The 27,407-nt window shown below is 37.6% G+C and overlaps 1 protein-coding gene and 1 non-coding gene across 7 annotated transcripts in view; one reads left to right on the forward strand and one right to left on the reverse strand.

Annotated features, from left to right (window-relative positions):
- Positions 1 to 4,931: 4,931 nt before the first annotated feature.
- SMARCA1 (SNF2 related chromatin remodeling ATPase 1) overlaps positions 4,932 to 27,407 on the forward strand; it is a 72,803-nt gene continuing 50,327 nt past the window's right edge. For 5 of the 6 annotated variants that reach the window (XM_070365400.1, XM_070365401.1, XM_070365402.1 and 2 more), the window contains exons 1-8: positions 4,932 to 5,261; positions 9,902 to 9,988; positions 11,939 to 12,105; positions 12,414 to 12,514; positions 12,626 to 12,726; positions 15,603 to 15,782; positions 24,686 to 24,841; positions 25,963 to 26,094. In XM_070365400.1, coding sequence (XP_070221501.1) covers positions 5,079 to 5,261; positions 9,902 to 9,988; positions 11,939 to 12,105; positions 12,414 to 12,514; positions 12,626 to 12,726; positions 15,603 to 15,782; positions 24,686 to 24,841; positions 25,963 to 26,094 — 1,107 coding nt within the window. In that variant the 5' untranslated portion in view covers positions 4,932 to 5,078. The remainder of the gene's footprint in view (positions 5,262 to 9,901; positions 9,989 to 11,938; positions 12,106 to 12,413; positions 12,515 to 12,625; positions 12,727 to 15,602; positions 15,783 to 24,685; positions 24,842 to 25,962; positions 26,095 to 27,407) is intronic. The other variant, XM_070365398.1, reaches the window with a different exon arrangement.
- Positions 9,718 to 9,788, reverse strand: LOC138986571 (small nucleolar RNA SNORD112). Its single transcript, XR_011463384.1, has one exon. It is a non-coding gene; the product is annotated as a small nucleolar RNA SNORD112 (small nucleolar RNA).

Genomic DNA, 27,407 nt, shown 5'->3' on the forward strand with positions numbered 1-27,407 from the left:
CCAGCCATCTGTGTTCAACAAGCCCTCCAAGTAATGCTGGCATGTTAAATTTTGAGACCACTGGTCTAGGCTCTGGGAAAGGACATAATCCATTTTCTATGCCAGTCATCATAATCCTTGGCATACTGTTCCACACAGAGTGGGTAAGCTGTAAAAAGCCTTGAAAAGTGTTCTATAAATCCATTATTATGCATATAAAATCTGTCCAAAATGGATACCAAAGACAAAATTAAAAGAAGAAAAGTGGGAGAAATCACAGAGGGCATCATAACACCTGAAGGGTATTTGTGGAGCGGGGAAACCACTGGGGAGCCATTCCCTGGGCCCCCTTCCCTCCACTTCATTTCAAGTAGACTTTTATTATATCCATTTTACAGCTGCAAATTGGAGGCTTAGAAAGGTTAAATTGTTTGGTAGAATTCGAACTACAAGTCTTTTCGACTATAGAGACCAAGCTGGTGATAACTGTGCTATTCTGCCTCTAATATTCACCATTTGTTTTTTAGCAAACCCAATTCAGATTACTTAGCCTGTGTTTCATGTTTTAGGGCATACATGGGTGTGTAGAATTTCAGGTTGGGAAGTATTCAAAAAATTTGGCTATATTTTTTCCTGAGCTAGGTTTTGCGTGATAACTTTTAGAAGTAAAAAAATTCTTTCACTATTTAAAAAATCTGGCTGTATTTTTTCCTGAGCTAGGTTTTGTGTGATAACTTTTAGAAGTAAAACTAATTCTTTTACATGCAACTTAAAATATTGTCAACAAAAACCAGTTCCTTAACCAGGTAGCATTACTGTAAACAGCATAGTAATTTATATTTCTTCTGTTATATTACACATGAAATAACTGCATTGTCTCTTCAGTGTGAAATTGTTCTGTTTTTTTTACTTACCCTGTCTACTATTTCCTACTCCGTCCATTAGGGATGATTTCAACCTGCCCAGGTTTCAGCAATATTTTTTGATTCACCTGAGAAAAATGTTTTTTTTTTTAATTTTCAGTATTTTTTTTTCTGAAGTATAGTTGATTTACAATATTGTGTTAAGTTTCAGGTGTACAGTAGAGCGATTTATTCATATGATGTTATTTATTATATAAGTATGAATACATTCACAGAGGAAAGTTAGATTAGAAAAGCAAAAATAAGAAAAAGTCACACTTAATCCCACCATCTTGCTGTAACTACTATTAACATTTAGCGTGGTACCTTTCAGACCTTTCTTTTGTGCAAATCTATTTATGTAAACAATTTCTTTCTCTCTTTTTGCAAAAATGGGTCACTCTGTTTTCTCGCTTGCCTTTTTTCACTCAGCAATACATTAGAAGCACATTCCCACATCATCAGATATATATTTACATAATCATTCAAAATAATCATTTAGTATTCCATTTATGAATATACTATATGATATTTTGCCAAACGCTTCTTCTCAGACATCTAAGTTGTTAGATTTACCCCTGTTCCTTAATTCCAACTGTCCTGAGTCCATTACTGTTCCAAGAATTTAATTTGGATACAAGAAGAATCTGAAATTATTCTTTAACTTCCACCTTACAACAACTTCTATGTGTAGCTAAAGAAATTATCTGGGTTGATATAATACCAAAGCCTTAAAAGTGACAGTTTCTCCTAATAAACAGAGAGTGAACACCATGGAGACAATTGGCAGAAATATTTTTCAGTTATTTTCTCAACATAATTTCTACTGTCAACGAGGAAGCCTTGTAAAAAAACAGAGAACTTAGTAAAGGTGAAGTGGAAAGATGAGGTTTGGAGCCAGACAGTCTGGCTTTGAATCTGGTTTCTGTCACTCACTATCTGGGGGAATTCAGAGGAGTTGTTTAGCCTAAGTCTTTGTTTTCTGATATGTAAAATAGGGGTAAAATATTTATTTCATAAATTACCAGGAGGATTACCAGTATCATACGTAAAGAGCCTAACACAGTGCCTGATACAAGAGTATACCATAGACATACTAGCTATTTTACTATTTTACCTTTTCCTTAACGTACCAAGGAAACTGCATATTTTCAAAAATGTCACTAGCTTAAATGTCTTTGATAAGAATCGTGAAGTAGCTTGCTGATAAGAACAGAATGATCACTAGAGTGGTAAGCAAGATACTGTTACCAGAAGTGTTTGTTCCAGCTTCTGAAGAACACTGAGCAATGGGATCATAATGTGGTTCTTGGCATACTGTGGTTTCAGTGATGAATTTCAGATATAGGATAGAGAAGGAACACCAAGCCCTTGACCTTGCCTTTATGAACTTTATGAAAGTATTTAAAAGCACCACTGGACACGCATTCTGATAGCTAGTAAACAAGCTTTGGCTATGTGAAAATGACTATTGGATAACTTCTACAATGTTCACACTTGGCCAAAATGGACATATTGTCCTGTCCTATGGACTAGGATTCATTTTGAGGTTCTCAAAGATGACTCCACGGTTCTCTATAAAAACTTTCCTTGCTCTACAGCCTCAACAGGGAAGAACAATTTAAGACCATTTCAAATGAAAAGACATAATAGGGGAAAGTAGAAACAGACAGGGCAAGGTGCTGAGTAGGATCAGAAACAAGGTGACTCGAGAACAAAGTCTACAGATAATGAATTTTAGGCAGATTTGCAAATAAGGATAGTACATGCTCTGTAAATAGCAGTTGTTGCCACAAGCCAAAGGGCAATATTTACATGAATCCGGTGGCAAGGTCTGTGGACCAAGCCTTGACCTTTCCAGCCAAACTTATACTTGGTAGCACTTTCAGCCACGTCATCTTGCAAAGGAAGGATCACATAATACATAGATGGAAAATTGCCAAATACAAATATGCTTTGTTCCCCCAAATTAATTTCTAAATTCTTTTTTCTTGAAACTGGGAACACATGTTCCCACAGAAAAGGTGTTATGAAAGTATGTGAGTTTCCCACATCTCCTCACAAAAGTACATTTAGACCACTTCTTTAATTGAAATACCATACACTGGAAATGAGAAAATCAATCGAATAAAGTACTCTTGCAAGCAGGAATACATCAATACACAAGGAATATTTCTTGAGACTTTCTTTGTGGATGCCCCAGGCAATGAAAAGGGGCATTCTATCCTCCCATAGCTGCAATTTGGTGATAAAGAACTCTTCCATTGCCCTTGTCTGGAAGGGTCTTTCTCAAGTCAGGTGGATGCATGTACTATAGCATCCTTCTCTTTCAGTGCTTCTTGAACTTTCCCACCAGACAACTCTTAGTGACTGAGGAGACTGAACAGCTAGTGGGGAAGGGGTAGGATATTTAATTAGAAGTTTCAAGCTATCATTTGGAGACACTTCAAACTCTGCAGTTCATTCTTTAATACATTTGCACATTTTAATTTTAAAAAGTCGTGTTTAGAATGACCTGTCAAGTAAATTAATTCCATCCCACTTTTGGATTGCAGTTGATGCTTCAGAAATAGGAACGATTTTTAATATTGAGACTCCATATACCTGTTGGATAGTACACATGTGTACTTCAGGGTGAGAAATGTAGGCACTGGGGGCAAAATCTAAAGTAAATGAGAAGAACATAATGAAAGTAAAATCAGAGAAAAGCTAGCACCACCAGCCTCTCCTTTCTTCTCAGTGGCACACTCCTTCCATCTTCTGTGTTTTGCTCTTTCCTTTTCTCTGTTCAAAACCAGTCCCAGGACAGGATCTCACACTCCTTCACACTAAGGTGTAAATGATCAATAATAGCCAAAATGTCATATGGTCTTTGGACATTAACGAGTCACAGCTTTAAAACAAAAAATGAATTTAGGGTACTATCCCAAGGAAAAAGGGATGTATTTAGGGGGCAATTGTGTGCTTTCCCTCTTTTTGCGGAAATCACACTTGACTTCAGGTTCATAACTTAGAAAGGTGTGTTGAGGGAAATTAATTGTGACTTCTTTCCACTTTGGAAAACACTTGCTTCTTTTTGGAAATTTTAGGTTTGTGATTGTTGCTTGGTATACTGTGTTCTATATGTTTGCTATCTTTTTTTTCCCTAATGACTGAATTTTAAGACTAAGATGTAAATCTTCCCATTATTGATCAAAATAAATGCGTGGGGAGAAACAGAAACAATAATATTTAATAACAATATTTGCATACCCTTTACAAAATTCCTTTGTATCCACAATCATGCATGATTGGTGTTGACTTACTACTAAATAACAACAGGGATATGAATAAAACAAAAAACCCCACAATAACTCAATCTAATTATTAATATTAGGCACCTAACATGAATTGCCCCAGGTTCTGTGCGGACCTTAACTTTGCCCCCCAGGACTTTTAAAATTCAGGGGTGAATGCAAAAGAAGGGCTTCTGTACACTGGCCATCTGAGAGATAGCAGAGTTGAAAACAGATCGAGTCACGCTTTGCCTTGAAAGTGAACGTCTGCAGCTGCAATCAAGAGATTCAAGGAATGCTTCTTTTGCAGAATTTACGAAGGTGGGAAAGGCACCACCAGTCCCTCTTTGGGGACCTCGGAAAGGGCAGTCCCCTGAGGGGTTCTGGGCTTGCAAATGGTGAGACAGACCTTCTACAGTACAGTTATAAGCAGAGGAAAAGTTCTTTGTGCAAGAAGAGGAGAGCGCCCCGAGGTACAAAGAGCAGATTTAAGGGGAAGAGGATTCCTTCTGCACACATCTGCGAGGGGAGCTCGGGCTGACTGTTGGGGGCGTGTGGGGAGCGAGATTTTCAGGGGGCCGCGGGCTGTGGGTTCCCGCCTCCACCCCTGTCCGCGCCCCACGCTCAGGCAACAGTTGGTCGTGCGGGGCCGCCCGGGCTCCGAGTGGGGAGGGGGAGTCTCGCGATCGTTGGGGGGTGGAGGAAGGGGGGAGGGTGACGGGGGGAGGCCATGACGTAGGGTGGGTGGACGGAAGTGGGGCAGGGTTGAGGGTTATTTAAAGAAGGGGGGCCCGAGCGAAGGGGTTGGAAGCGAGTGATTCCCCACCCCTGCTCCATCCAGCTCGTTCCAGTGCAGACACTGCCGCCGCCCCGGAGCCCTCGTCCCCTTGTTCGTCCCCCTCCTCGTTCCCGCTCCAACGCCATGGAGCCGGACACCGCCGCAGTGGCAGGCACCGTGGCAGCCTCTGATGCTACCGCCGCGATCGTGCTCATAGAGGACGATCAGCCGGGGCCGTCCACCTCTAAGGAGGAGGGAGCGGCCGCCGCGGCCACCGCGGCCACCGAAGCCACCGTGGCCACGGAGAAGGGCGAGAAGAAGAAGGAGGTAAATAGGAAGGGGGTGTGTATGCGGTGGACAAATCCTGCGCCGGGCCCCTCCGAGGGGCCCAAACCTTGACCTTTGGGCGCCGACAGGTACCCGCAGAGCTCGGCGGGGCTGGGGGCTGCGGGCGTGCGGGGTGGGGGCGGCGGAACAGTCTGGGCTTCGCTCCCCTCCCCCTTCCCTTCTCGCCGCCGGGAGGGCGGGGGCGGGGCGCGGGTGCAGCGCGGGGTGACTGGTTCCCGTTATCCCGTGGCTGGGGTGCTGGGGAGCCCCCCGACAGCCCCCGGCCCCCTTCGCGTTCCCGGAACTGGGGTAACGGGGTGGGGGATGGGGCCGTGCAGGAAAAAGCCTCCGCCTCTCCCTCTCCTCTCGCTCTCTCTCCCCCCCTTCCCGTCGGCCTCTGCCTGGGAAATCTGGGCCCTTCAATCCCACACTCGCGCAAAAGGGGGTTTGCCGGAGGCTTATTTTTTTAAAATTTGAATTTCCAGGTGCCGGTGGTGGGGAGGCGGAGGACGAGAGGAGAGACTTTTACATCTTTGATTGGCAGTGTCGGCCTCTTGGGTGGCAGGGGAAAAAGAGAAAAAAAATCATCTCTTGTTCGTTTGGTCCCCGCCTGCTGAGTGAGGCGGGGGTGTCACCCCGAGAAAATGAGCTCTCGGCGTTGTACCCCCGCCCCCTTCCAATCCAAACCCCAAACTGAGGCACCGTGGACGCTGACTTAGGAAAATTTCCAACGTGTGCACCCTCACCCTCTCCTGCCCCGCCCCCGACGGTATAGTGTTTCACTCCAGGGCCACCCAAATGGTCCCCCAATCCGGCCCCAAGCCTTCCAGGCTTCCGCCTCTCTTTCCTAGTGGGCGCTGCTGGCTCCTGGACACACGCAGGTTTTTTTTTTTTTTTTTAATTTTTTTTTAAACCCAGCGTCGCCAGGATGAACTGCTGCTACTGTACATAAGGGGACCGCTCTGACACCTATTTAAGCCAGATCCAGAAAAATATGTATTATCTCCGTAAGGCATATGTCGTATGGACCGAGACGTGCAAATGAAAACTAGGAAACTCGCTGAAAAAATTAAGATAATGAATAGGATGGGGCATAAGGATTTTTCATGTATAATAAAATTGCTTATGGCTGGATTTTTTTCCATTTACGAGTAGACGTATCGCAATTTTTAAAAAAGGTAGGTAATTAGAATTATGCTTTAGCGATCTCCAGTGGCTTTGTCTGAATCATTATATGATATTATACGACCAAATGAAAAGCTTTTGAGGGAAATTGACACCTTTCACCCTGAATTAGAGTAATTTTAAATTCAGCAGTTGCTTAAGTGACATATTTTACTATTACAAGGTTGACTAAACAGAAAGACAGTTGTAGTGCTAAGTGAAAACCATAGAAAACACACGCATTTCAAGATCTGTGTGGTACTTGGATCGGTAAGACAATATCAGTGATTAAAGCTGGGCCAAATACCAAGCATCAATATAAATCAATGTTGGGAAATTCAGCAGTGTGTCTAGGTGCCTTTTATTCCCTAGACTGGACGAATGTAAGTGCTCACCCGTCTTTTGAACGGCAATCAAGGTTGTCGAATTTCCAGGGTGGATTAAATTTTTTGGATTGTGAAGAGATTGGGAATCAATAGAAAACCTGTATTATCACTGAATTGAGGCATAGATATTGCTATAACTCGGTGGCCTCATCAGAAATTGCCCGAATAGTACCTCATCTGTCCGTTCAGCACAGGGAAATGAGATGCTGCCTGGAACTTACTTCTTGGATATCTGAAGTTTACTACTTTAGTCACTGCTGCTTTTTTATTTTTAATTTTTCCTTGAAAATCTGAATAGCCAAAACATCTGCTTAAGTGCTTTCATTTGTACCATTCCTTCAAATAAAGTAATCTGGTACCTACCCCCATTCTAAATATTTACATGCTGCCTTGACGCCTTAACTGGTGTCCTAAAAGTGCAGATTAAATGCCTTTTTCTTACGTGTGTCACTTATTGTATTCTGACAGTGATACAAAGGCATTTAAGACCTAGGAGGTTGTTTCCCCTCAATTAAATAACCATCTCCCAGACACTTCAATATTGTGTTGATTTTTTTCATAATGTTTCAGTCTCCTCCCTCAATTGTCAGACTGTTGTTGTTCAGTCACTCAGTGGTGTCCAACTCTTTGCGACCCCATGGACTGCAGCATGCCAGACTTCCCTGTCTTTCACCATCTCCCGGAGTTTGCTCAAACTCATGTCCATTGAGTTGGTGATGCCGTCCAACCATCTCATCCTCTGTTATGATAAAGGACATAGATGTAACACAACATTTCAAATAAAACAAATGTAATGTACAAAATTACAAGTGATCCAAAAGGGAGAGGGAAATCACCTGAACACCCAGCAGAAGGGCTATTCCTGCAGTGGAACTGAAGTTTCAGTCCTGGGCTTCGGCCATTCCTCTTGCTGTTGCCAGGGTGTCTTCTTCAAATGGTGGTTCCCAAGTCGTTTGCTGCTGCTTTTACTCTCTGTAGAATAGGAAGCCAGATTATCAATCACGCTGGAATTGTGTATATATTAAATAAAAGAAAATAGGCTCTGAATGAGAGCATTTTCATGATGCATAAAATAGATGAGAGTGGATTGTCTTCTGACATTTAGCTAAGAAGGGTATTTTTGCTTACCTTCTGGTTCTTTTTTTTTTTTTTTTAACCTTCTGGTTCTTGAACTTCTTTTTCTAAGTAGCAGTTGGATAACCCAATGCCATGACAATTGGAGTTGGTATTTTTGGTAATGAAAATGTCAAAAAAAAGGTCATGGTCTTTAAACAGGACATCTTGGTGACCTTGTGCTGCATTCTTATAGCATCTAGACTACCAAATGAGAAAACCCATAAGGAATTCATTAGAATATCTTAGTCACCTTTTATATTTCCTAGGATGAGAGGTATATTTGCAAAAACATACACATACAAAAATGGAAAGGTTTTGAAGGTAGGTATTTTAAAATTTGTTGTGAAAGATAGTGCCAATTAAGTAATTGCCTACTGCTTTAAATGGCAGTGCTCACAATTAGGAATTTTAATTATCATATAATTAAAATTTTATGATACTCTACTACAAGGCAAGGAGAAAAGTAACAAGTGTTTTTCTAATATTAAAGTTTTAGTTTTCTGTAAATGAAATTTGCATTCCACATTATTAGATATATACTTGTGTATTTGAGAGGTAATTTTTGAAACTTGTAGATTTTATTTAGCTTTTCAAGGAATGATAAAGGATTTTCTTATCCATTTTTTTTTTTACTTTTTGCTTAGAAAATAAAAGAGAGTTTCTAGCATATGTGACAGTTTGAAAGTGTGTTATTAAGGGCATTTTAGTAGTTTTTATTCTCATCCATCCAGAATTACATTCAAAACATCCCACATATATACATATGAGATGCTGTAAATCAAGACGGCTGTTATTTGGGCTAAGAATAACTGGACAGTATCTAATCAGTGCTCCAAAGGAGAACCCTGATCAGGGTCAAATTCCATAATCTTAGTTTGGATTTCCTCAAAATAGAAATTTTAATAAATGTTGGAAAACATTTATTAACTACCCGAGCCAGATTTTTCTTGTTTAAGATCACATTCTTCTATTGATTTATGACCCAAGCTTTCAGGAACAGTATGTTCCTGAAAAAAAAAAAAAGTAATGCTCAAATGGACATAATTTCTTTAGTTTTCACAGATTTGTATTTTGAATTTGCAGTCTGTGTTAAAACTTGAATGCCCTCTAATTTGGTACTAATGGGTAGATTTATATTTGTATCATTTTATTTCTTGATTTCTTACAGGGATGGAGGTGTATTCTACATATCTGTTTATAAGTACAAGCTTGTCTTTAAAAAGGATAGGGTACATGACATAACCCTCTAGATAATTTCAGTATTCTAAAGTAGCTGATTTATGTTACTATTCACTAAATTACAGTGTTTTAAATATCAAAGGTTAACAATTAATAGCCCTGAGAAACTACTTCTACAAGATATTCATGTATATACTTTTAAAAGGTTTTCTGTCCAGTTGGAGAAAATTAACATAAACCAGAAGTTTGAAGCTACTGTTTGATTGTTTCAAATATAAATGATCACACTGCAGTACATAAAAGTTTTAATGTTCTAATTAAAATATAAAAACTATTAAAAAATTACATCTTTTCAGGAGCAGAAACCACAGTCTTTTCTCATGAAAGTTTGGCTTCTTTCCATTACATAAAGAAGTACCTCTGAGAATTAATATTTACTTTCTTTGAATTCTTTGGTTTGTGGTTGAAAATATCCTAGCTTTTGAATCTCCTCTTGAGTGGTTATGCACTTCTTTCACTTTACACAATAGGTGAAAAGGCTCATTTTCCCACCTTTTGGTTTTTAATTAGTATTATTTCTCTGGCTTTACAATTCTTTGGATTTTTTTTTAATTGGACCTCAGGTGCACAGAACTGGATTAATCATAAGCCCTGTTCATGACATGCTCTCATCATTGGTCCATGCATGGCCCATGTGGATTTATTTATTTAGTATTTAATTACTTTTTATTTTCTTCAAATGAGAATGCTGACCTTGCTTTGCAATTTGATGATTTATTTTCTTTGAAATTCTAGAAAAACGTTTCTCCATTTCAACTCAAACTTGCTGTTAAAGCTTCTAAATCTGAAAAGGAAATGGATCCAGAATATGAAGAGAAAATGGTAAATATGTTCTTGGGTAGAAGAGTGAATACAGTAGTTGATTTTTATAGAGGAGATGTGAAAGATTAAAAAATACATGTGTGTATATGATGAATACAGAATTATAGGCTTTAGAATTCAAAAGTAATTTAATATATAATCCATCATAATAGATTTTTGTTGGATAAATGAATCTCCTCATTTTCAGATGAGGAAATAGAGTATCAGAGAAATGATATGGAATAGTTGAGACCAGAAGCCACATCTCTTCATTTTTGTTTAGCCCTCTTTACCCCATAATAGGATGTTTTATGCTAGAAATATTTTATCCACAAAGTGAAAATATAAGTGGCAATATCAGTATGGCTGAGAGAAAGCAGGTCACAAAACCAGCCTGGTATTTCTTTTCCTCTCTCTCTCTTTGCTCTGGATATGTGAATGAATGCTTCATATTATGAAACATGTAATACATGTTTTTGAGGGAAGGCTATTTGCCCAGTGCATGAAAATATTACACATTTAAGCAATATAACCTTAGATACACCTACCTAGCGCTTTGCTGTACATTTCATTATTTAATTTTTACTCACCAAAACTCATATTTTAGCTTTAATTTTAACTGGACTTTTATGCCTTGGAATCTTTCAAAACCAGTGAACTTGGTTAACTGAAAAGAGAAATAAATGGGTAGCTGGAACTGGATTTTTTTTTTTTTGTCAAGGGGTTGTTTTTGAAAGTAAGTAGAGATGAAGTACATTTTTCGGTCATTCGTAGTGATTTTACAGAACTCAGTGCCTTAACGCTTAAGGCCACATCTAACATGGACAAGTTAATGTTTTAACAACTCTAGAAACAACATTCCAGTGAGGATAACATAAAATGGAAAGATTTTGGCCTCCTTCCAGCTACTGGTTTGAATGTATTTGTCTAATTCTTGTATTTATGGTAATGAATTCTTGGAAGATTCTTATGTTATTAATTATGCATTCTTCATTGGTAATCAAATATTGTCTACCCTGTGGTTAGAAAGTGACTGGGAATTAAAAAATCACCTTTGTTTTTTTTTTATCTAGAATAATAGTCTTTTGATCTTTTAAGATGTTTTTAGTGAAAAAATTTTATTGCGTTTATTTTTATAAGCTATATGACCTTTTAAATGTATTTAGAATTTATAACATACACTTCTGAATTGCTAATGTGTATTAACTGTTTCACTTATATGTGTGTGTGTGTATTTTTTCTCTAAATCCTCACTTTCAGGAGAAACTTTATATACTCTTAGCATAAACCACAATTCTGCAGATCACTGTACTTGAACAGAGAAAAGTATTGTACCAAAGCATTGAAAATATTTTGAGAGAAGATGACACTGTATTCTGAGTTTTAAATTATTTCTAGATGAAAATTCTTGGCTTTCCAAACCATTCAGAATTTGCTTTTTGACCCCAATACTTTAAGCAGAATACTTATTATTGAGGCATTTATTAAGCCTGTCAGATCACTTGGCTTCTATTCAAACAATCTGAAAATACCATTTCCAAATTCTCCTTATTAGCTGTGGGAGCTTGGGCAAGTTACTTACCCTTTGTGTGCCTCAGTTTTATTTTTATTTATTAATTTTTATTTTAATTGGAGGCTAATTATTTTACAATATTGTATTGGTTTTGCCATACATCAACATGAATCTGCCCTGGGTGTACACGTGTCCCCAGTCCTGAACCCCCCTCCCACCTCCCTTCCCATACCATCCCTCTGGGTCATCCTAGTGCACCAGCCCCAAGCATCCTGTATCCTGCATCAAACCAGGGATGATACTAGTACCTACCTCATAGATTTATTAAAAGAATTAAATGAGTTAGTATGTTTAAAGTACTTAGAGTGTAGTACAAATTAAGTGCAATGTGTGTATTTGTTGAATTTTGAAAGAACAGAAAAAGAAATCATTACTTTTTCTTTTGTCTTGTAAATTAGAAAGCAGATCGAGCAAAGAGATTTGAATTTTTACTGAAGCAGACAGAGCTTTTTGCACATTTCATTCAACCTTCAGCACAGAAATCTCCAACATCTCCTCTGAACATGAAATTGGGACGCCCTCGAATAAAGAAAGATGACAAGCAGAGCTTAATTTCTGTTGGAGAGTATGTTGGCATCTCTCTAACTTTCTTCCCTCCTTTCCTCCTGCCCTTCATATTTACCTTCCTTCTTCATGTATTTAGTGTGATTTTATGTCTAAAAAACAAGGTTATCGCCTGTGTAAATATGTTTTAGAGACAATACTTTTTTTCTCAATAGAAGTCAACCAATAAAAATGTCAGCTGGTTTTATCAACTTTTATGCAAGACTCTAGATAACTTTTTTTTCATAAAAGATGTTAACAGAATATACTGACTTAATTGACACCTTAGCATTTGAATTGAATATGAAGATATGTCTTTTTCTGTTTCAGCTACCGTCACAGGCGCACAGAACAGGAAGAAGATGAAGAGCTCCTCTCAGAGAGTCGGAAAACATCTAATGTATGTGTTAGATTTGAAGTGTCACCTTCGTGTAAGTACCTCATCATGTTGGTGTTTTTTGTTTTCAGTTTAGTTTTAGAAAAATTTTACTTGGTTGTACTAATGAAAGTATGTGAGTCTTGATTTTTTTTTTTTTTTTCAGATGTGAAAGGAGGACCACTGAGAGATTATCAGATTCGAGGACTGAACTGGTTGATCTCTTTGTATGAAAATGGAGTCAACGGTATTTTGGCTGATGAAATGGTAAGGCGTTGGTAGCTAAAAATACATTCTCACTTATCAATAATTTTATGTAAATTTGAAATACCTGAGCTGAAATTCCCACCAGCCCTGGAGTTCAGAGGCTAGATGTTTTATTTAGCTGTAACATACAAGGTATTTGTAAAGTCTAGAATTGTTTAACCTCTGGAACATATGCTTTTACAGGCCCCTAAATTTGTTATTGAAATTTCCTCAAATGGTATTAAAAAAAAACCTCCTTGTACTTTTGTCGATATTTGCACTTTGGCTTCCAAAGAGCTCAGCGCTATAGTGAACGCCGAAATGGAACATCTGTGTAACTTTTAATGGTCTGCCCATTGTGTTCTTTGTGCCTTTTCCTATTCTTTACCTTTTACTTTCCTTGGCCCTCTTTATTTCTCTTTGACCATTAATTTATGTTCCATGTTTTCATTGTAGGCTACCTGAAATCCTTTTGGGACTGAGGTGGGGCTAAAAGCCAAATGCTAAATGAATGAATGCATGCATGAGTGAATGTAAATGCCTTTGTGTGTGATCAAACCAAGTGTGAATAGATGGAATAAAGAACAAAAAAGTGAAGAGCAGTATTGAGTCTTGATAGTAGAGTGCCAGCTGGGTCAGGAAATGAGCTGAGGATTGTTGGGAGATATAGTCTTCCCTCCATATATGGGGGAGATTGGTTCAGGGACTCCCCGTGGATACCAAAATCTGTGGAAGCTCAAGTCCTCATGTAGAATGGCATAGCACAGTTGGGCCCTCTGTGGATTTTGATCTGCGGTTGGTTGAATACCTGGATGTGAAACCTGTGGATTCTGAGGGCACACTGTGTAAAAAAAAAAAATGACCAAAGAGAAAAAGTAAGGCCATTTAAGATGCTAATTCAGCAGGTCAGAGGAGTATATGAAGACTTGGTTTGACATTTTAAGACCAAATGTATATGGTGGGGGTTAAGAGAGGGTAGTGATACTACTATATATGACTCTGGAGCCATATTTGCAATCGCTTGTCCATATGGGCAACATGACTATTTATGCTCCATAGCTTGTAGTGTGGTAGTTGGTTCCATAAGTACTCATCCCTGGCTAAGCAACTGGTAGGTGTGTGGCAGGTCCTTGAAAACTGCAGTCAGCTCAGGCAGGAAGGAGCTTAGTTAATTGTTTGCAACTCCATGGATTGTAGCTCCCCAGGCTCCTCTTTCCATGGGATTTCCCAAGCAAGTATACCTGAAGGGGGTCCCATTTCCTTCTCCAGGACAACGGAAAGACTAGGATTATTTGCCCCAAACTCCTCTTGGCTGCAGTCTGTCTAAACAGGAATTAACTAAAGATATTTCATATTGAATTTGTGCTGATACCAGTTATGTTTTAATTATTAAAAAGGAGAAAGTTTAATGATGCTAGAAAATTTGGGAAAAACTCAGCAAAAAATTTAAAGCAAGTTTTATTTTTATTACTTAGAAACAACAATATGTAACAGTTTGCATATTTCTTTTTAGTCTTTTTCCTCTGGTTTTATTTATTTTTCATATTTGAGGTTGTATTGTATATATGATTTGGTATTCTGATTTCTTCACCTTCATACATATTTTCCACATAATTAAAACATTTTGGTAAAAATAATTGTTAAGTACTGCATAATAATTAATTATAGGGAGGTAACATAATTTTATTCATTTCATATGGATTGGTTGATGTATAATATATACATATAGTATATATAACATATATGTATATAGTATATATTGGTTCATATATATGTATCTACTTGATGTCTAATAATACTATTATGAAAACCCTTGTAATTCAGTTTTCTGCACCTCTCAGATTATTTCCATAGTATTTCTAGAAGAGGAATTACTTGGTTGAGGAGTATAAACATTTTTTTTTTTTTTTAAGATTTTAATGCATAACATCCATAAAACCCATCTCATAAGTGAAATGTCAGGCAGGATAAAGCCTACAAAAATAGCTTTTAGCTTAGGTTTATAAAAGAAATATATACCTTGACTAGAGACAAAGTCAGAAAGTGTTTTAAAAGGTCATGTGACATAGGACATAGTTCCTTTTCCCGTAGGTTAGGTAGTGGGTTCATGGGTGTTAGTATATTATTTTTCTTTTTAAAGTCACCTGGACTAAGTGATTTCTAGGTTCCTTTCTGGCTGCAAAGTTCTTTTATGTTTTGTTCCCTTATAATTCCTTAGGTCTCAAGGGTATGAGATGCGAGTATAGAGCTATAGACTCCTTGAGATGCAGAGTCTGAATATTTCAAACCTGGGCTGTAATAATGTTGAGGGCAATGGGAAAGAAAGAGTGGTATCTAAGCAGGCTGACTGGGCTTCCCTGGTGGCTTAGTCTGTAAAGAATTAGCCTGCAGGGCAAGAGATCTAGGAGATGCGGGTTTGATCCTTGGGTTGGGAAGATCCCCTGGAGAAGGAAATGGCAACCCATCCCAGTATTCTTGCCTGGGAAATCCCATGGACAGAGGAGCCTGGAGGGCTATGGGTGTCCGACATTTTGTGACTAAACCACCACCACTAACACCAAGCAGGCTGATAAAGGAAATGTGTCTTTGTGAAATACACAAAGTTCCTAATTTTGCAAACTAGTAGAAAAAATGATAGGGGTTGCTCACTCCTTTAGGAGTAAAAGTCTCCTAAATAGAAAATTGCTTTGTTGAGCAACTTTCTAACTGCAAGTTCTTGGCTTCTTTTTGTGCTCAGCCTAAGTATTGAATTGGAATGGTTATTCACTTTAAAAAAAGTCTTTTAACTTTTCCCAATGTGAAATACTTGGCAGATATCTTTTGTAATGTTGCTACTAACAAATGTTTCATTAAATAAAAAATGATTATGGATTTTTTTCTCTGTGATGATAATGCAGGGTCTTGGTAAGACTTTACAGACGATTGCTTTGCTTGGTTATCTGAAACATTACCGAAACATTCCTGGACCTCACATGGTTTTAGTTCCAAAATCGACTTTACACAACTGGATGAACGAGTTTAAGCGATGGGTCCCATCTCTTCGTGTTATTTGTTTCGTTGGAGACAAGGATGCGAGAGTAAGTGAGAAACAGGTTTTAAAAGGCAATCAAGAATAACAACATTTCTGGGGTTAAATTTTGTTGCTATAAAAGACATTTGAGTTGACTACTACTACTAAATAACACTTAAGTTGTGCTTATTCTGTGTTAGATTCTTTTGTAAGTGCTTTTTTTAAATACCACATTTATTCCTTATTATTGACTTTTGTGTGTATCTCTGTCAATGTACTTATACATTTTTAAAAAATTGGAATATAGTTGCTTTACAGTGTTGTGTTTCTGCTGTACAGCAGAGTGAATCGGTTATATGTATACATATATCCCCTCTCTTTGTTTAAAATTTCCTTCCCATTTAGGTCACCACACAGCATTGAGTAGAGTTCCCTGTGCTATATAGTAGGTTCTCATTAGTTTTCTATTTTGTACATAGGGGTGTATATATGTCAATCCCAATATCCCAACTCATCCCACCCCCGCTTCCCTCCTTGGTATCCATATGTTTGTTCTCTACATTTGTGTCTCAATTTCTGCTTTCAGATAAGTTCATCTGTACCAGGTAAGTACTTTTAATATATTAATTGAGCTAATTCTCACAACACTCTTCTGAGGTAGATGTATTACCTATTCATAACAGAAAATCCGTTATTATGCTTATTTGCATTTACTTTTAACCAGCTCATTAATCTAAGCACTTTTGAGTTGCACTGAGTGACTTTTTGTTTTTAAAAAAATCTTATTTTATTGACCATCTATCTTTTTTTTTACTTTTTTAAAATTTTATTATTTAACTTTACAATATTGTATTGGTTTTGCCATATATCAACATGAATCTGCCACAGGTATATACGTGTTCCCCATCCTGACCCCTCCTCCCTCCTCCCTCCCCATACCATCCCTCTGGGTCGTCACAGTGCACCAGCCCCAAGCATCCAGTATCGTGCATTGAACCTGGACTGGCGACTCGTTTCATATATGATATTATACATGTTTCAATGCCATTCTCCCAAATCATCCCACCCTCTCCCTCTCCCACAGAGTCCAAAAGACTGTTCTGTACATCAGTGTCTCTTTTGCTGTCTCGTATACAGGGTTATTGTTACCATCTTTCTAAATTCCATATATGTGCGTTAGTATACTGTATTGGTGTTTTTCTTTCTGGCTTACTTCACTCTGTATAATAGGCTCCAGTTTCATCCACTTCATTAAAACTGATTCAAATGTATTCTTTTTAATGGCTGAGTAATACTCCATTGTGTATATGTACCACAGCTTTCTTATCCATTCATCTGCTGATGGACATGTAGGTTGCTTCCATGTCCTGGCTATTATAAGCAGTGCTGCGATGAACATTGGGGTACACGTGTCTTTTTCAATTCTGGTTTCCTCGGTGTGTATGCCCAGCAGTGGGATTGCTGGGTCATAAGGCAGTTCTATTTCCAGTTTTTTAAGGAATCTCCACACCGTTCTCCATAATGGTTGTACTAGTTTGCATTCCCATCAACAGTGTTAGAGGGTTCCCTTTTCTCCACACCCTCTCCAGCATTTATTGCTTGTAGACTTTTGGATTGCAGCCATTCTGACTGGTGTGATATGGTACCTCATTGTGGTTTTGATTTGCATTTCTCTGATAATGAATGATGTTGAGCATCTTTTCATGTGTTTGTTAACCATCTGTATGTCTTCTTTGGAGAAATGTCTATTTAGTTCTTTGGCCCATTTTTTGATTGGGTCATTTATTTATCTGGAATTGAGCTGTAGGAGTTGCTTGTATATTTTTAAGATCAGTTATTTGTCAGTTGCTTCATTTCCTATTATTTTCTCCCGTTCTGAAGGCTGTCTTTTCACCTTGCTTATAGTTTCCTTTGTTGTGCAGAAGCTTTTAAGTTTAATTAGGTCCCATTTGTTTATTTTTGCTTTTATTTCCAATATTCTGGGAGGTGGGTCATAGAGGATCCTGCTGTGATGTATGTCGGAGAGTGTTTTGCCTATGTTCTCCTCTAGGAGTTTTATAGTTTCTGGTCTTACGTTGAGATCTTTAATGCATTTTGAGTTTATTTTTGTGTATGGTGTTAGAAAGTGTTCTAGTTTCATTCTTTTACCAGTGGTTGACCAGTTTTCCCAGTACCACTTGTTAAAGAGATTGTCTTTAATCCTTTGTATATTCTTGCCTCCTTTGTCAAAGATAAGGTGTCCATATGTGCGTGGATTTATCTCTGGGCTTTCTATTTTGTTCCATTGATCTATATTTCTGTCTTTGTGCCAGTACCATACTGTCTTGATGACTGTGGCTTTGTAGTAGAGCCTGAAGTCAGGCAGGTTGATTCCTCCAGTTCCATTCTTCTTTCTCAAGATTGCTTTGGCTATTTGAGGTTTTTTGTATTTCCATACAAATTGTGAAATTATTTGTTCTAGCTCTGTGAAAAATACCTTTGGTAGCTTGATAGGGATTGCATTGAATCTATAAATTGCTTTGGGTAGTATACTCATTTTCACTATATTGATTCTTCCGATCCATGAACATGGTATATTTCTCCCATCTATTAGTGTCCTCTTTGATTTCTTTCACCAGTGTTTTATAGTTTTCTATATATAGGTCTTTAGTTTCTTTAGGTAGATATATTCCTAAGTATTTTATTCTTTTCGTTGCAATGGTGAATGGAATTGTTTCCTTAATTTCTTTTTCTGTTTTCTCATTATTAGTGTATAGGAATGCAAGGGATTTCTGTGTGTTGATTTTATATCCTGCAACTTTACTATAGTCATTGATTAGCTCTAGTAATTTTCTGGTGGAGTCTTTAGGGTTTTCTATGTAGAGGATCATGTCATCTGCAAACAGTGAGAGTTTTACTTCTTTTCCAATTTGAATTCCTTTTATTTCTTTTTCTGCTCTGATTGCTGTGGCCAAAACTTCCAAAACTATGTTGAATAGTAATGGTGAAAGTGGGCACCCTTGTCTTGTTCCTGACTTCAGGGGAAATGCTTTCAGTTTTTCACCATTGAGGATAATGTTTGCTGTGGGTTTGTCATATATAGCTTTTATTATGTTGAGGTATGTTCCTTCTATTCCTGCTTTCTGGAGAGTTTTTATCATAAATGGGTGTTGAATTTTGTCAAAGGCTTTCTCTGCATCTATTGAGATAATCATATGGTTTTTATTTTTCAATTTGTTAACGTGGTGTATTACATTGATTGATTTGCGGATATTGAAGAATCCTTGCATCCCTGGGATAAAGCCCACTTGGTCAAGGTGTATGATCTTTTTAATGTGATGTTGGATTCTGATTGCTAGAATTTTGTTGAGGATTTTTGCATCTATGTTCATCAGTGATATTGGCCTGTAGTTTTCTTTTTTTGTGGGATCTTTGTCAGGTTTTGGTATTAGGGTGATGGTGGCCTCATAGAATGAGTTTGGAAGTTTACCTTCCTCTGCAATTTTCTGGAAGAGTTTGAGTAGGATAGGTGTTAGCTCTTCTCTAAATTTTTGGTAGAATTCAGCTGTGAAGCTGTCTGGACCTGGGCTTTTGTTTGCTGGAAGATTTCTCATTACAGTTTCAATTTCCGTGCTTGTGATGGGTCTGTTAAGATTCTCTCTTTCTGGTCCAGTTTTGGAAAGTTGTACTTTTCTAAGAATTTGTCCATTTCTTCCATGTTGTCCATTTTATTGGCATAAAATTGCTGATAGTAGTCTCTTATGATCCTTTGTATTTCTGTGTTGTCTGTTGTGATCTCTCCATTTTCATTTCTAATTTTATTGATTTGATTTTTCTCCCTTTGTTTCTTGATGAGTCTGGCTAATGGTTTGTCAATTTTATTTATCCTTTCAAAGAACCAGCTTTTGGCTTTGTTGATTTTTGCTATGGTCTCTTTTGTTTCTTTTGCATTTATTTCTGCCCTAATTTTTAAGATTTCTTTCCTTCTACTAACACTGGGGTTCTTCATTTCTTCCTTTTCTAGTTGTTGACCATCTATCTTATCAGTGATTCTATCATTTGTGCTATTTTGATGCCAAAAGTGTATAAATTTGCATTTCAGTTTATTTAATTTTTTTACTTTTGACTTTGACTTGTTTACATGCACACATGCACATGCAGACTCACATGAATGGAACCTTTTATCCTTGTACAGAGAACCTTGTGTTTTGTGTTTATGCACAGACAGCTTTCAATTTTGATCTTTGAATAGAAAAATAGGTGTCTGCATACATTCTTAGATAATATTCGAAATTAAGGGTTCTTGTTTAAATTAACTATTTGTCAATCTAGAAGGCTACAATTATTTTAGGACTGTTGAATTAATCTAAAAATAATGAATTATGCAAAAATACCAAAATGAATAATCAGCTTAGAAAGCATATTATTAAACTTGGTCTTTATTTGCCTCCAGAGAACATAGTTTGGAGTAAAGATTTATTCTATTTTACATATTTAGATAGGTTATCAAAAGATATTCTCAAAAGAGTGGTAACATAATGAATTATGTAATTTTATTCTTATCATTTTGCTTGAAGAAAAATTACTTAAATTTATTTAAATTTAACTTATAAATAATTTAAATATTGAAATACTGAGCTCATAAATTTAGAATTACAGGCTTGATTCTTCCCTATGCCTCATATTTCCCAGTAGCAAATTAGTCACTTAGAATTCTTTCTGATCACTGCCATTATTTAAATGTAATACCATTCCTTATAAAAATTTTGTATTTCCAAATTACTGATTTGTTTTGCTATAATTTTCTTGACGATCATAGATATTGAGAAATATCTGGGCTGTGTTTTCATTATGTCTTCAGTCAGTTCAGTCACTCAGTTGTATCTGACTCTTTGTGACCCCATGGACTGTAGCACACCAGGCTTTCCTGTCCATCACCGACATGTATGCCAGTGGTTTTCGATTTTACTATATGGAATCCATGGGCTCCATGAAGTGTCTCTGGGAGTTTTCAAGAAAGAGTGGATTTAATTGGTTACTTCCCTATCTCTTTTTTTAAAAAATATAAATTTATTTATTTTAATTGGAGGCTAATTACTTTACAGTATTGTAGTGGTTTTGCCATACAGTGACATGAATCCACCACGGGAGTACATGTGTTGTTCCCCATCCTGAACCCCCTTCCCCCTCCCTCCCCATCTCATCCCTCTGGATCATCCCAGTGCACCAGCCCCAAGCACCCTCTGTCATGCATCGAACCTGGACTGGTGATTTGTCTTATGTATGATAATATACATGTTTCAATACCATTCTCCCAAATCATCCCATCTTCGCCCTCTCCCACAGAGTCCAAAAAACTGTTCTATACATCTGTGTCTCTTTTGCTGTCTCGCATATAGGGTTATCGTTACCATCTTTCTAAATTCCATATATATGTGTTAGTATACTGTATTGATGTTTTTCTTTCTGGCTTACTTCACTCTGTATAATAGGCTCCAGTTTCATCCACCTCATTAGAACTGATTCAAATGTATTCTTTTTAATGGCTGAGTAATATTCCATTGTGTATATGTACCACAGCTTTCTTATCCATTCATCTGCTGATGGACATGTAGGTTGCTTCCATGTCCTGGCTATTATAAGCAGTGCTACGATGAACATTGGGGCACATGTGTCTCTTTCAATTCTGATTTCCTCAGTGTGTATGCCCAGCAGTGGGATTGCTGGGTCGTATGGCAGTTCTATTTCCAGTTTTTTTGAGGAATCTCCACACTGTTCTCCATAGTGGCTGTACTAGTTTGCATTCCCACCAACAGTGTAAGAGGGTTCCCTTCTCTCCACACCCTCTCCAGCATTTATTGCTTGTAGACTTTTGGATCGCAACCATTCTGACTGGCGTGAAATGGTACCTCATAGTGGTTTTGATTTGCATTTCTCTGATAATGAATGATGTTGAGCATCTTTTCATGTGTTTGTTAGCCATCTGTATGTCTTCTTTGGAGAAATGTCTGTTTAGTTCTTTGGCCCATTTTTTGATTGGGTCATTTATTTTTCTGGAATTGAGCTGCAGGAGTTGCTGGTATATTTTTGAGATTAATTCTTTGTCAGTTGCCTCTTTTGCTATTATTTTCTCCCGTTCTGAAGGCTGTCTTTTCACCTTGCTTACAGTTTCCTTTGTTGTGCAAAAGCTTTTAAATTTAATTAGGTCCCATTTGTTTATTTTTGCTTTTATTTCCCATACTCTGGGAGCTGGGTCATAGAGGAGCCTGCTGTGATTTATGTCGGAGAGTGTGCCCTATATCTTTACCACTCCTGGACTTCCCAGGTGGTGCTAGTGGTAAAGAATGCAGGATGGTGCAAGAGATTAAGAGACACGAGTTTGATCCCTGGGTTGGGAAGACCCCCTGGAGTAGGGCATGGGAATGTACTCCAGTATTCTTGCCTGGAGAATCCCACAGACAGAGGAGCCTAGCAGGCTACAGCCCATAGAGTTGCATAGAGTCGGACATGACTGAAGAGACTTAGCACGCCCTACCTCTACCCCATGGGAGGTTGAAATTCTTCTAGAGACTTCAAAAACTTCTTAATCATGAAAACTAACCTTCGAAGTTGGTGTTTTGCAAATTACCACTCATTAATGTGTTGGGATTCAGCTTTGTGGGTGGTGACAACAATTTTTTGAAACACTGAGATAGGATAGAATAGAAAACAGGAGTGAGAATATGTAATATGTATTGTTTCTTTCTAAAAACATGTCCTCAAACACATATGTATACTGAATTGCAACCTAAAACACAGTTTTACTTGGCCATGGTCAAAGAGTTTGAGAACCAGTAATTGTTAATTACATAAATAATTAATGTGCCATATGCAACACTTAAAGATTGATGTCGTTATGTATAGAGAACATCTGGAACATTACTTATAGACAGATTTGAACGTTTGTACTGCACAGGATAGATATATTGGGTCTTTTTACTTTCCTGGCCTCCTGTAAACATTTTATGAGGTCAGTTTGGTAACAAAGTATTTGATGTAGGCTACAGTAAGTATTTAATTGAGGTAGGAAATTATTTGAGAAAATTATGATCCTATTTGAAGCTAATGTAGTTCTGAAGTATTTAGAGGTATGATTCCTAAATGTAATTCTTTTCTTTAAAAATGTTTTATTTATTTGGCTGCACTGGGTCTTAGCTGTGGCAAGCAGGATCTTAGTCGCAGGCATGTGGGATCTTTAGTTGCAGGCATGTGGAATCTAGCTCCTTGACCAGGGATTGAACCTGGGTCCTCTGCGGTGGGAGCTTAGAGTCTTAGCCACTGGACCACCAGGGGAGTCCTCCAAACATAGTTTTTGACACCTTCCTGTCCTACTCTAGAGGCATCAAAGGTCATGGACACGGAAACAGATCTGGTTTTAGTTCTAGTTTTGCTACTGACTGTGATGTTGAATGAATCTCAAAGGGCCTTAATTTTTGTCACCTATGAGAACTTTTGAATTATGTGATATTGAATGTTCTGTCGACATTTAACTCTGAAACTATCAAATAGTTACACAAGTTTCAAAGCAGAGGTAATTTAAATTAAAATGTGTATGTTCTGTGAAACTGTAGGAGGAACCATTAAACTGAGTATTTCACAGACTCTAATAAGGATAAAGTATTTGCAGGACCAGATGGGGTCTGGCGCCCTGGTTCTTTTTATTTTGCCTCTAACTCCCTAATGTCTTAACTTTTTGACTACGACCACTTCCCAGGGTGAGGCTGAGATCTACAGAGGACTTTTTTCCTGTCCTCTCCTTCAGTCCAGGCAGTCCTTTTATACATAGTGGGCACTCATTGAATATTTGTTAAGAGTGTCCCTGGTGTGTTTGGTGCACGACTGAATTTATGAAATAACGACTTTGAGATGAACAGTCGGTTATGTTTGAGCACTGTCATTTCAGATTTACAGTACTAATCAGCCCCTTCTCAGTGTAGATTTTGCTGCTCCTTGTTAACCTTTTTGGTTTTATTTTAACCCATAATAGAGATGATCTGGAATTCAGTTAATACACATTAGAAGTGCTTTCAGTCACATTGCACATTGGCCACATGAAGATTTAAAAATAGTTTTAAGCAGTCTCACTTTTTTTTAAAAATAGATTCCTGTAGTATATAGAGCAAGCCTCCTTTATAAAATTGCATTTGTAGCCTTATAACATCAGGACTTTCACAAAAACACTAATGGGCTTTCATGACCCTTTAACAGAGTTTATGACTCATCCCTGCTAGAAAGTGAAGGAAACATAGGAGAGATCTCAAAAGGTTGGAATCACTCATGAATATTGAGCTTTTTTCATTTATCAAACAGAGAAGGAGATGGCACCCCACTCCAGTACTCTTGCCTGGAAAATCCCATGGATGGAGGAGCCTGGTGGGCTGCAGTCCATGGGGTCTCGAAGAGTCGGACACAACTGAGCGACTTCACTTTCACTTTTCACTTTTATGCATTGGAGAAGGATATGGCAACCCACTCCAGTGTTCTTGCCTAGAGAATCCCAGGGACGGGGGAGCCTGATGGGCTGCCATCTATGGGGTCGCACAGAGTCGGACACGACTGAAGCGACTTAGCAACAGCAGCATTTATCAAAATGATATCATGTTGGTTAGTGCTTGGATCTTGGTAAGAGTATGGTATTCAGAAACTAGTTCCTTTTGCCCATGTCCTTTTGATCCCTTGTGGTATGAAGAATAATTGTCATCTTTTGGTGATACGAACTTCTCCAGTTTATTGAATATACTGTACTTGTTTAATGGAAACCTCTGCTTCTCTTTCGTTAATGGAAGTATTAGCATGTCATCCAGATAATTGACCATAAAAGTACCTTTGGGCTTTAGCATTCCTATCTCTAAAATGAATGAGACCAAATGATTCTAGAATAGTCTCTTGATGCTTTAATTCTGTGACATCTTGTCAGCATATTCTAATATAAGGAACTTTGTTTTGCATCAGGCTGCTTTTATTCGTGATGAAATGATGCCAGGAGAGTGGGATGTTTGTGTTACTTCTTATGAGATGGTAATTAAAGAAAAATCTGTATTCAAAAAGTTTCACTGGCGATACCTTGTCATTGATGAGGCTCACAGAATAAAGAATGAAAAATCTAAGGTAAGCTAGTTCTGAACATCTGTATTAAAGTTTCTGTTAACTACCACATCTATTGGTTTACTCCTCTGTGTTCAGAATTTGAAAAGTGATAGATTGTGATTTTATTCACAGAATGTGAATGAAAATCAGTTTTTAAAAATGATTTTGGAGTTTAAATAATTGAATATAAGATAAATGAAAATTGAACTCAGTTTTTAATGTAAAGAAAATTCATTTACTATACCTGTTGCAGTCTAAATAACTCTGTTATGCTACAGTGGTTTAATATTTTTGCAATATTTGGTGTACAAATGTCATTTGCTTTGGTTTATTTTTTATTGAGGAGCTAACTTATGTGTATTCATATGGATTAGAAAAAAACTCGTTTTCTAGAATTACCTGACTTGTGTGTATTAGAGTGTGGTGTTAACATTGAAAAATACCAATATTTCTTGCCATTACACTCCATCAATAGTAGAAAAAGCCTCAGTTAGGATGATGAACCTCTCTTTGGGTCATTGGTCTGCTTTGGGAGAACCAGAGACAGAACTGAAGCAAAATCACCAGGTGGTGCTTTTTGTAGTTAACACTCAGTAAGAGGATACATGTTAGAGAATAATTGTTAATTTAAGAGCAATATAAAACGAGCCTTTTTATTGATAAGATTACTGTGATTTCTACTTTTTGTGCTTTAATTTTTGTGGTTTTATATTTAGAAAGTTAACATAAGATATTCGGGGAAGACGGGCTCAGGTGTGGTGCTTAAAAATTGTGACCAGGCCAAGTTAGAAGTTGGTGAGGTGTGGTGGATGAACATGATTGGCATGGAGAAGGTGATTCTGTGCTGTAAAGTGACCAGCCTGGATTCCATAGAGTTCTGACTGTTTCTGTGGACCGAAAATAGAAGAAAATAAATTTTTTACAGTGGGGGAAGGGTCTTAGATGTGACTGTGATCTGCATTCTTGTAAGTGTAGAAATGCCTATAATATTTTGTTTAGATGTGCTTCACTGTGGCAATGTCACGTGAACTAGGATTAATAGTTATTTCAACTTTCATTCAAAAAAGTTTTGGGTTGGATGAAGATCTGAATGTTCAACATTCTAATAAATAAAACAATGTTAACATAACTTATTTTTCTAGCTCTCAGAGATTGTTCGTGACTTCAAGTCAACTAACCGCTTGCTCCTGACTGGAACACCTTTGCAGAATAACCTGCATGAACTCTGGGCACTACTCAACTTTTTATTGCCTGATGTCTTTAATTCTGCAGAAGTAAGTTTAAGTAGTGCGTTTGAAGTATACTTTTCTTATGTTCACGACATCTGTTTTCAAAACACAAAATGTATGCCTGCGTGCTAAGTTGCTTCAGTTGTGTCCGACTCTTTGCGACCTTGTGGACTGTAGCCCACCAGGCTCCTTGGTCCATGGGATTCTCTAGGCAAGAATACTGGAGTGGGTTTCCATGGATGGAAATTGATAGTTCTTTTTTATTTGTGATTCTTTGTGGTTTAGCTCTTGAATAGAAATTTTTTCAAATGGGGGTATTTAGAGAAATAAGTTTCTTTGCTTTGAGATTATCCTATTAAGGTTTGCCTGTATCACATTGCTACCACAACTTATGACATGAGGTAGGCTAAGTTCAGAATAGTGCTTTCTACATTTTCTTTTAATTAAATTGGAAGGGCTTTCTGCATACTAGTTTAGCAAGTAGAGTCACTGAAATAATCTTGAGTTATTGCAGGTATTAACATTTGGTGAGTACTAAAGAGCTTATAATATGTGATTTGAAAAGCAACATATTTTATAAATATGATTTATACTGTTTTTATCATTGACACAAGGTTATGCTAGTGCAGCAAACAGAATTGAATGATTTAAGGACTTTGGAGCTTGATTTTCCTTATTGATATTAATTGATAATAAAAAAGTATCAAGTTCATCTACCTATTTGTATACCTTACTTTGCTTTTGTTCATTTTTACTGTTTGATTAACATTTTCATTAGCATGTCTTCCATTTTATATTCTTATTCCTACTCCTCTTAACTGGTTATAATTCTGCTGTGGTATGCTGCTGCTGCTACTGCTAAGTCGCTTCAGTCGTGTCCGACTCTGTGCGACCCCATAGAGGGCAGCCCACCAGGCTCCCCTGTCCCTGGGATTCTCCAGGCAAGAACACTGGAGTGGGTTGCCATGTCCTTCTCCAGTGCACGAAAGTGAAAAGTGAAAGTGAAGTCGCTCAGTTGTGTCTGACTCCTAGTGACCCCATGGACTGCAGCCCACCAGGCTCCTCCGTCCATGGGATTTTCCAGGCAAGAGTACTGGAGTGGGGTGCCATTGCCTTCTCCGCTATGGTATGGGGAAGCCTAATAAAAGCCTTTTAAAGAAAAACTGCTGATGGAGTACTTGTATAATGGTGTTCAAATTTTGTTAACTGCTCCAGTATTTATTTTCAGAAATAAATAATATTGGCCGTAACAGTTAACATAATTTTGAAAGTGCTTTTAAAATGGATTATTGCTATATGAGTTGTGTAAGAATTTATAGAATGTTACATTTATTTAAAAAAACTACACACTTACTGCA

Source organism: Bos mutus, chromosome X (assembly GCF_027580195.1).
Source record: "Bos mutus isolate GX-2022 chromosome X, NWIPB_WYAK_1.1, whole genome shotgun sequence".
NCBI lineage: Eukaryota > Metazoa > Chordata > Mammalia > Artiodactyla > Bovidae > Bos > Bos mutus.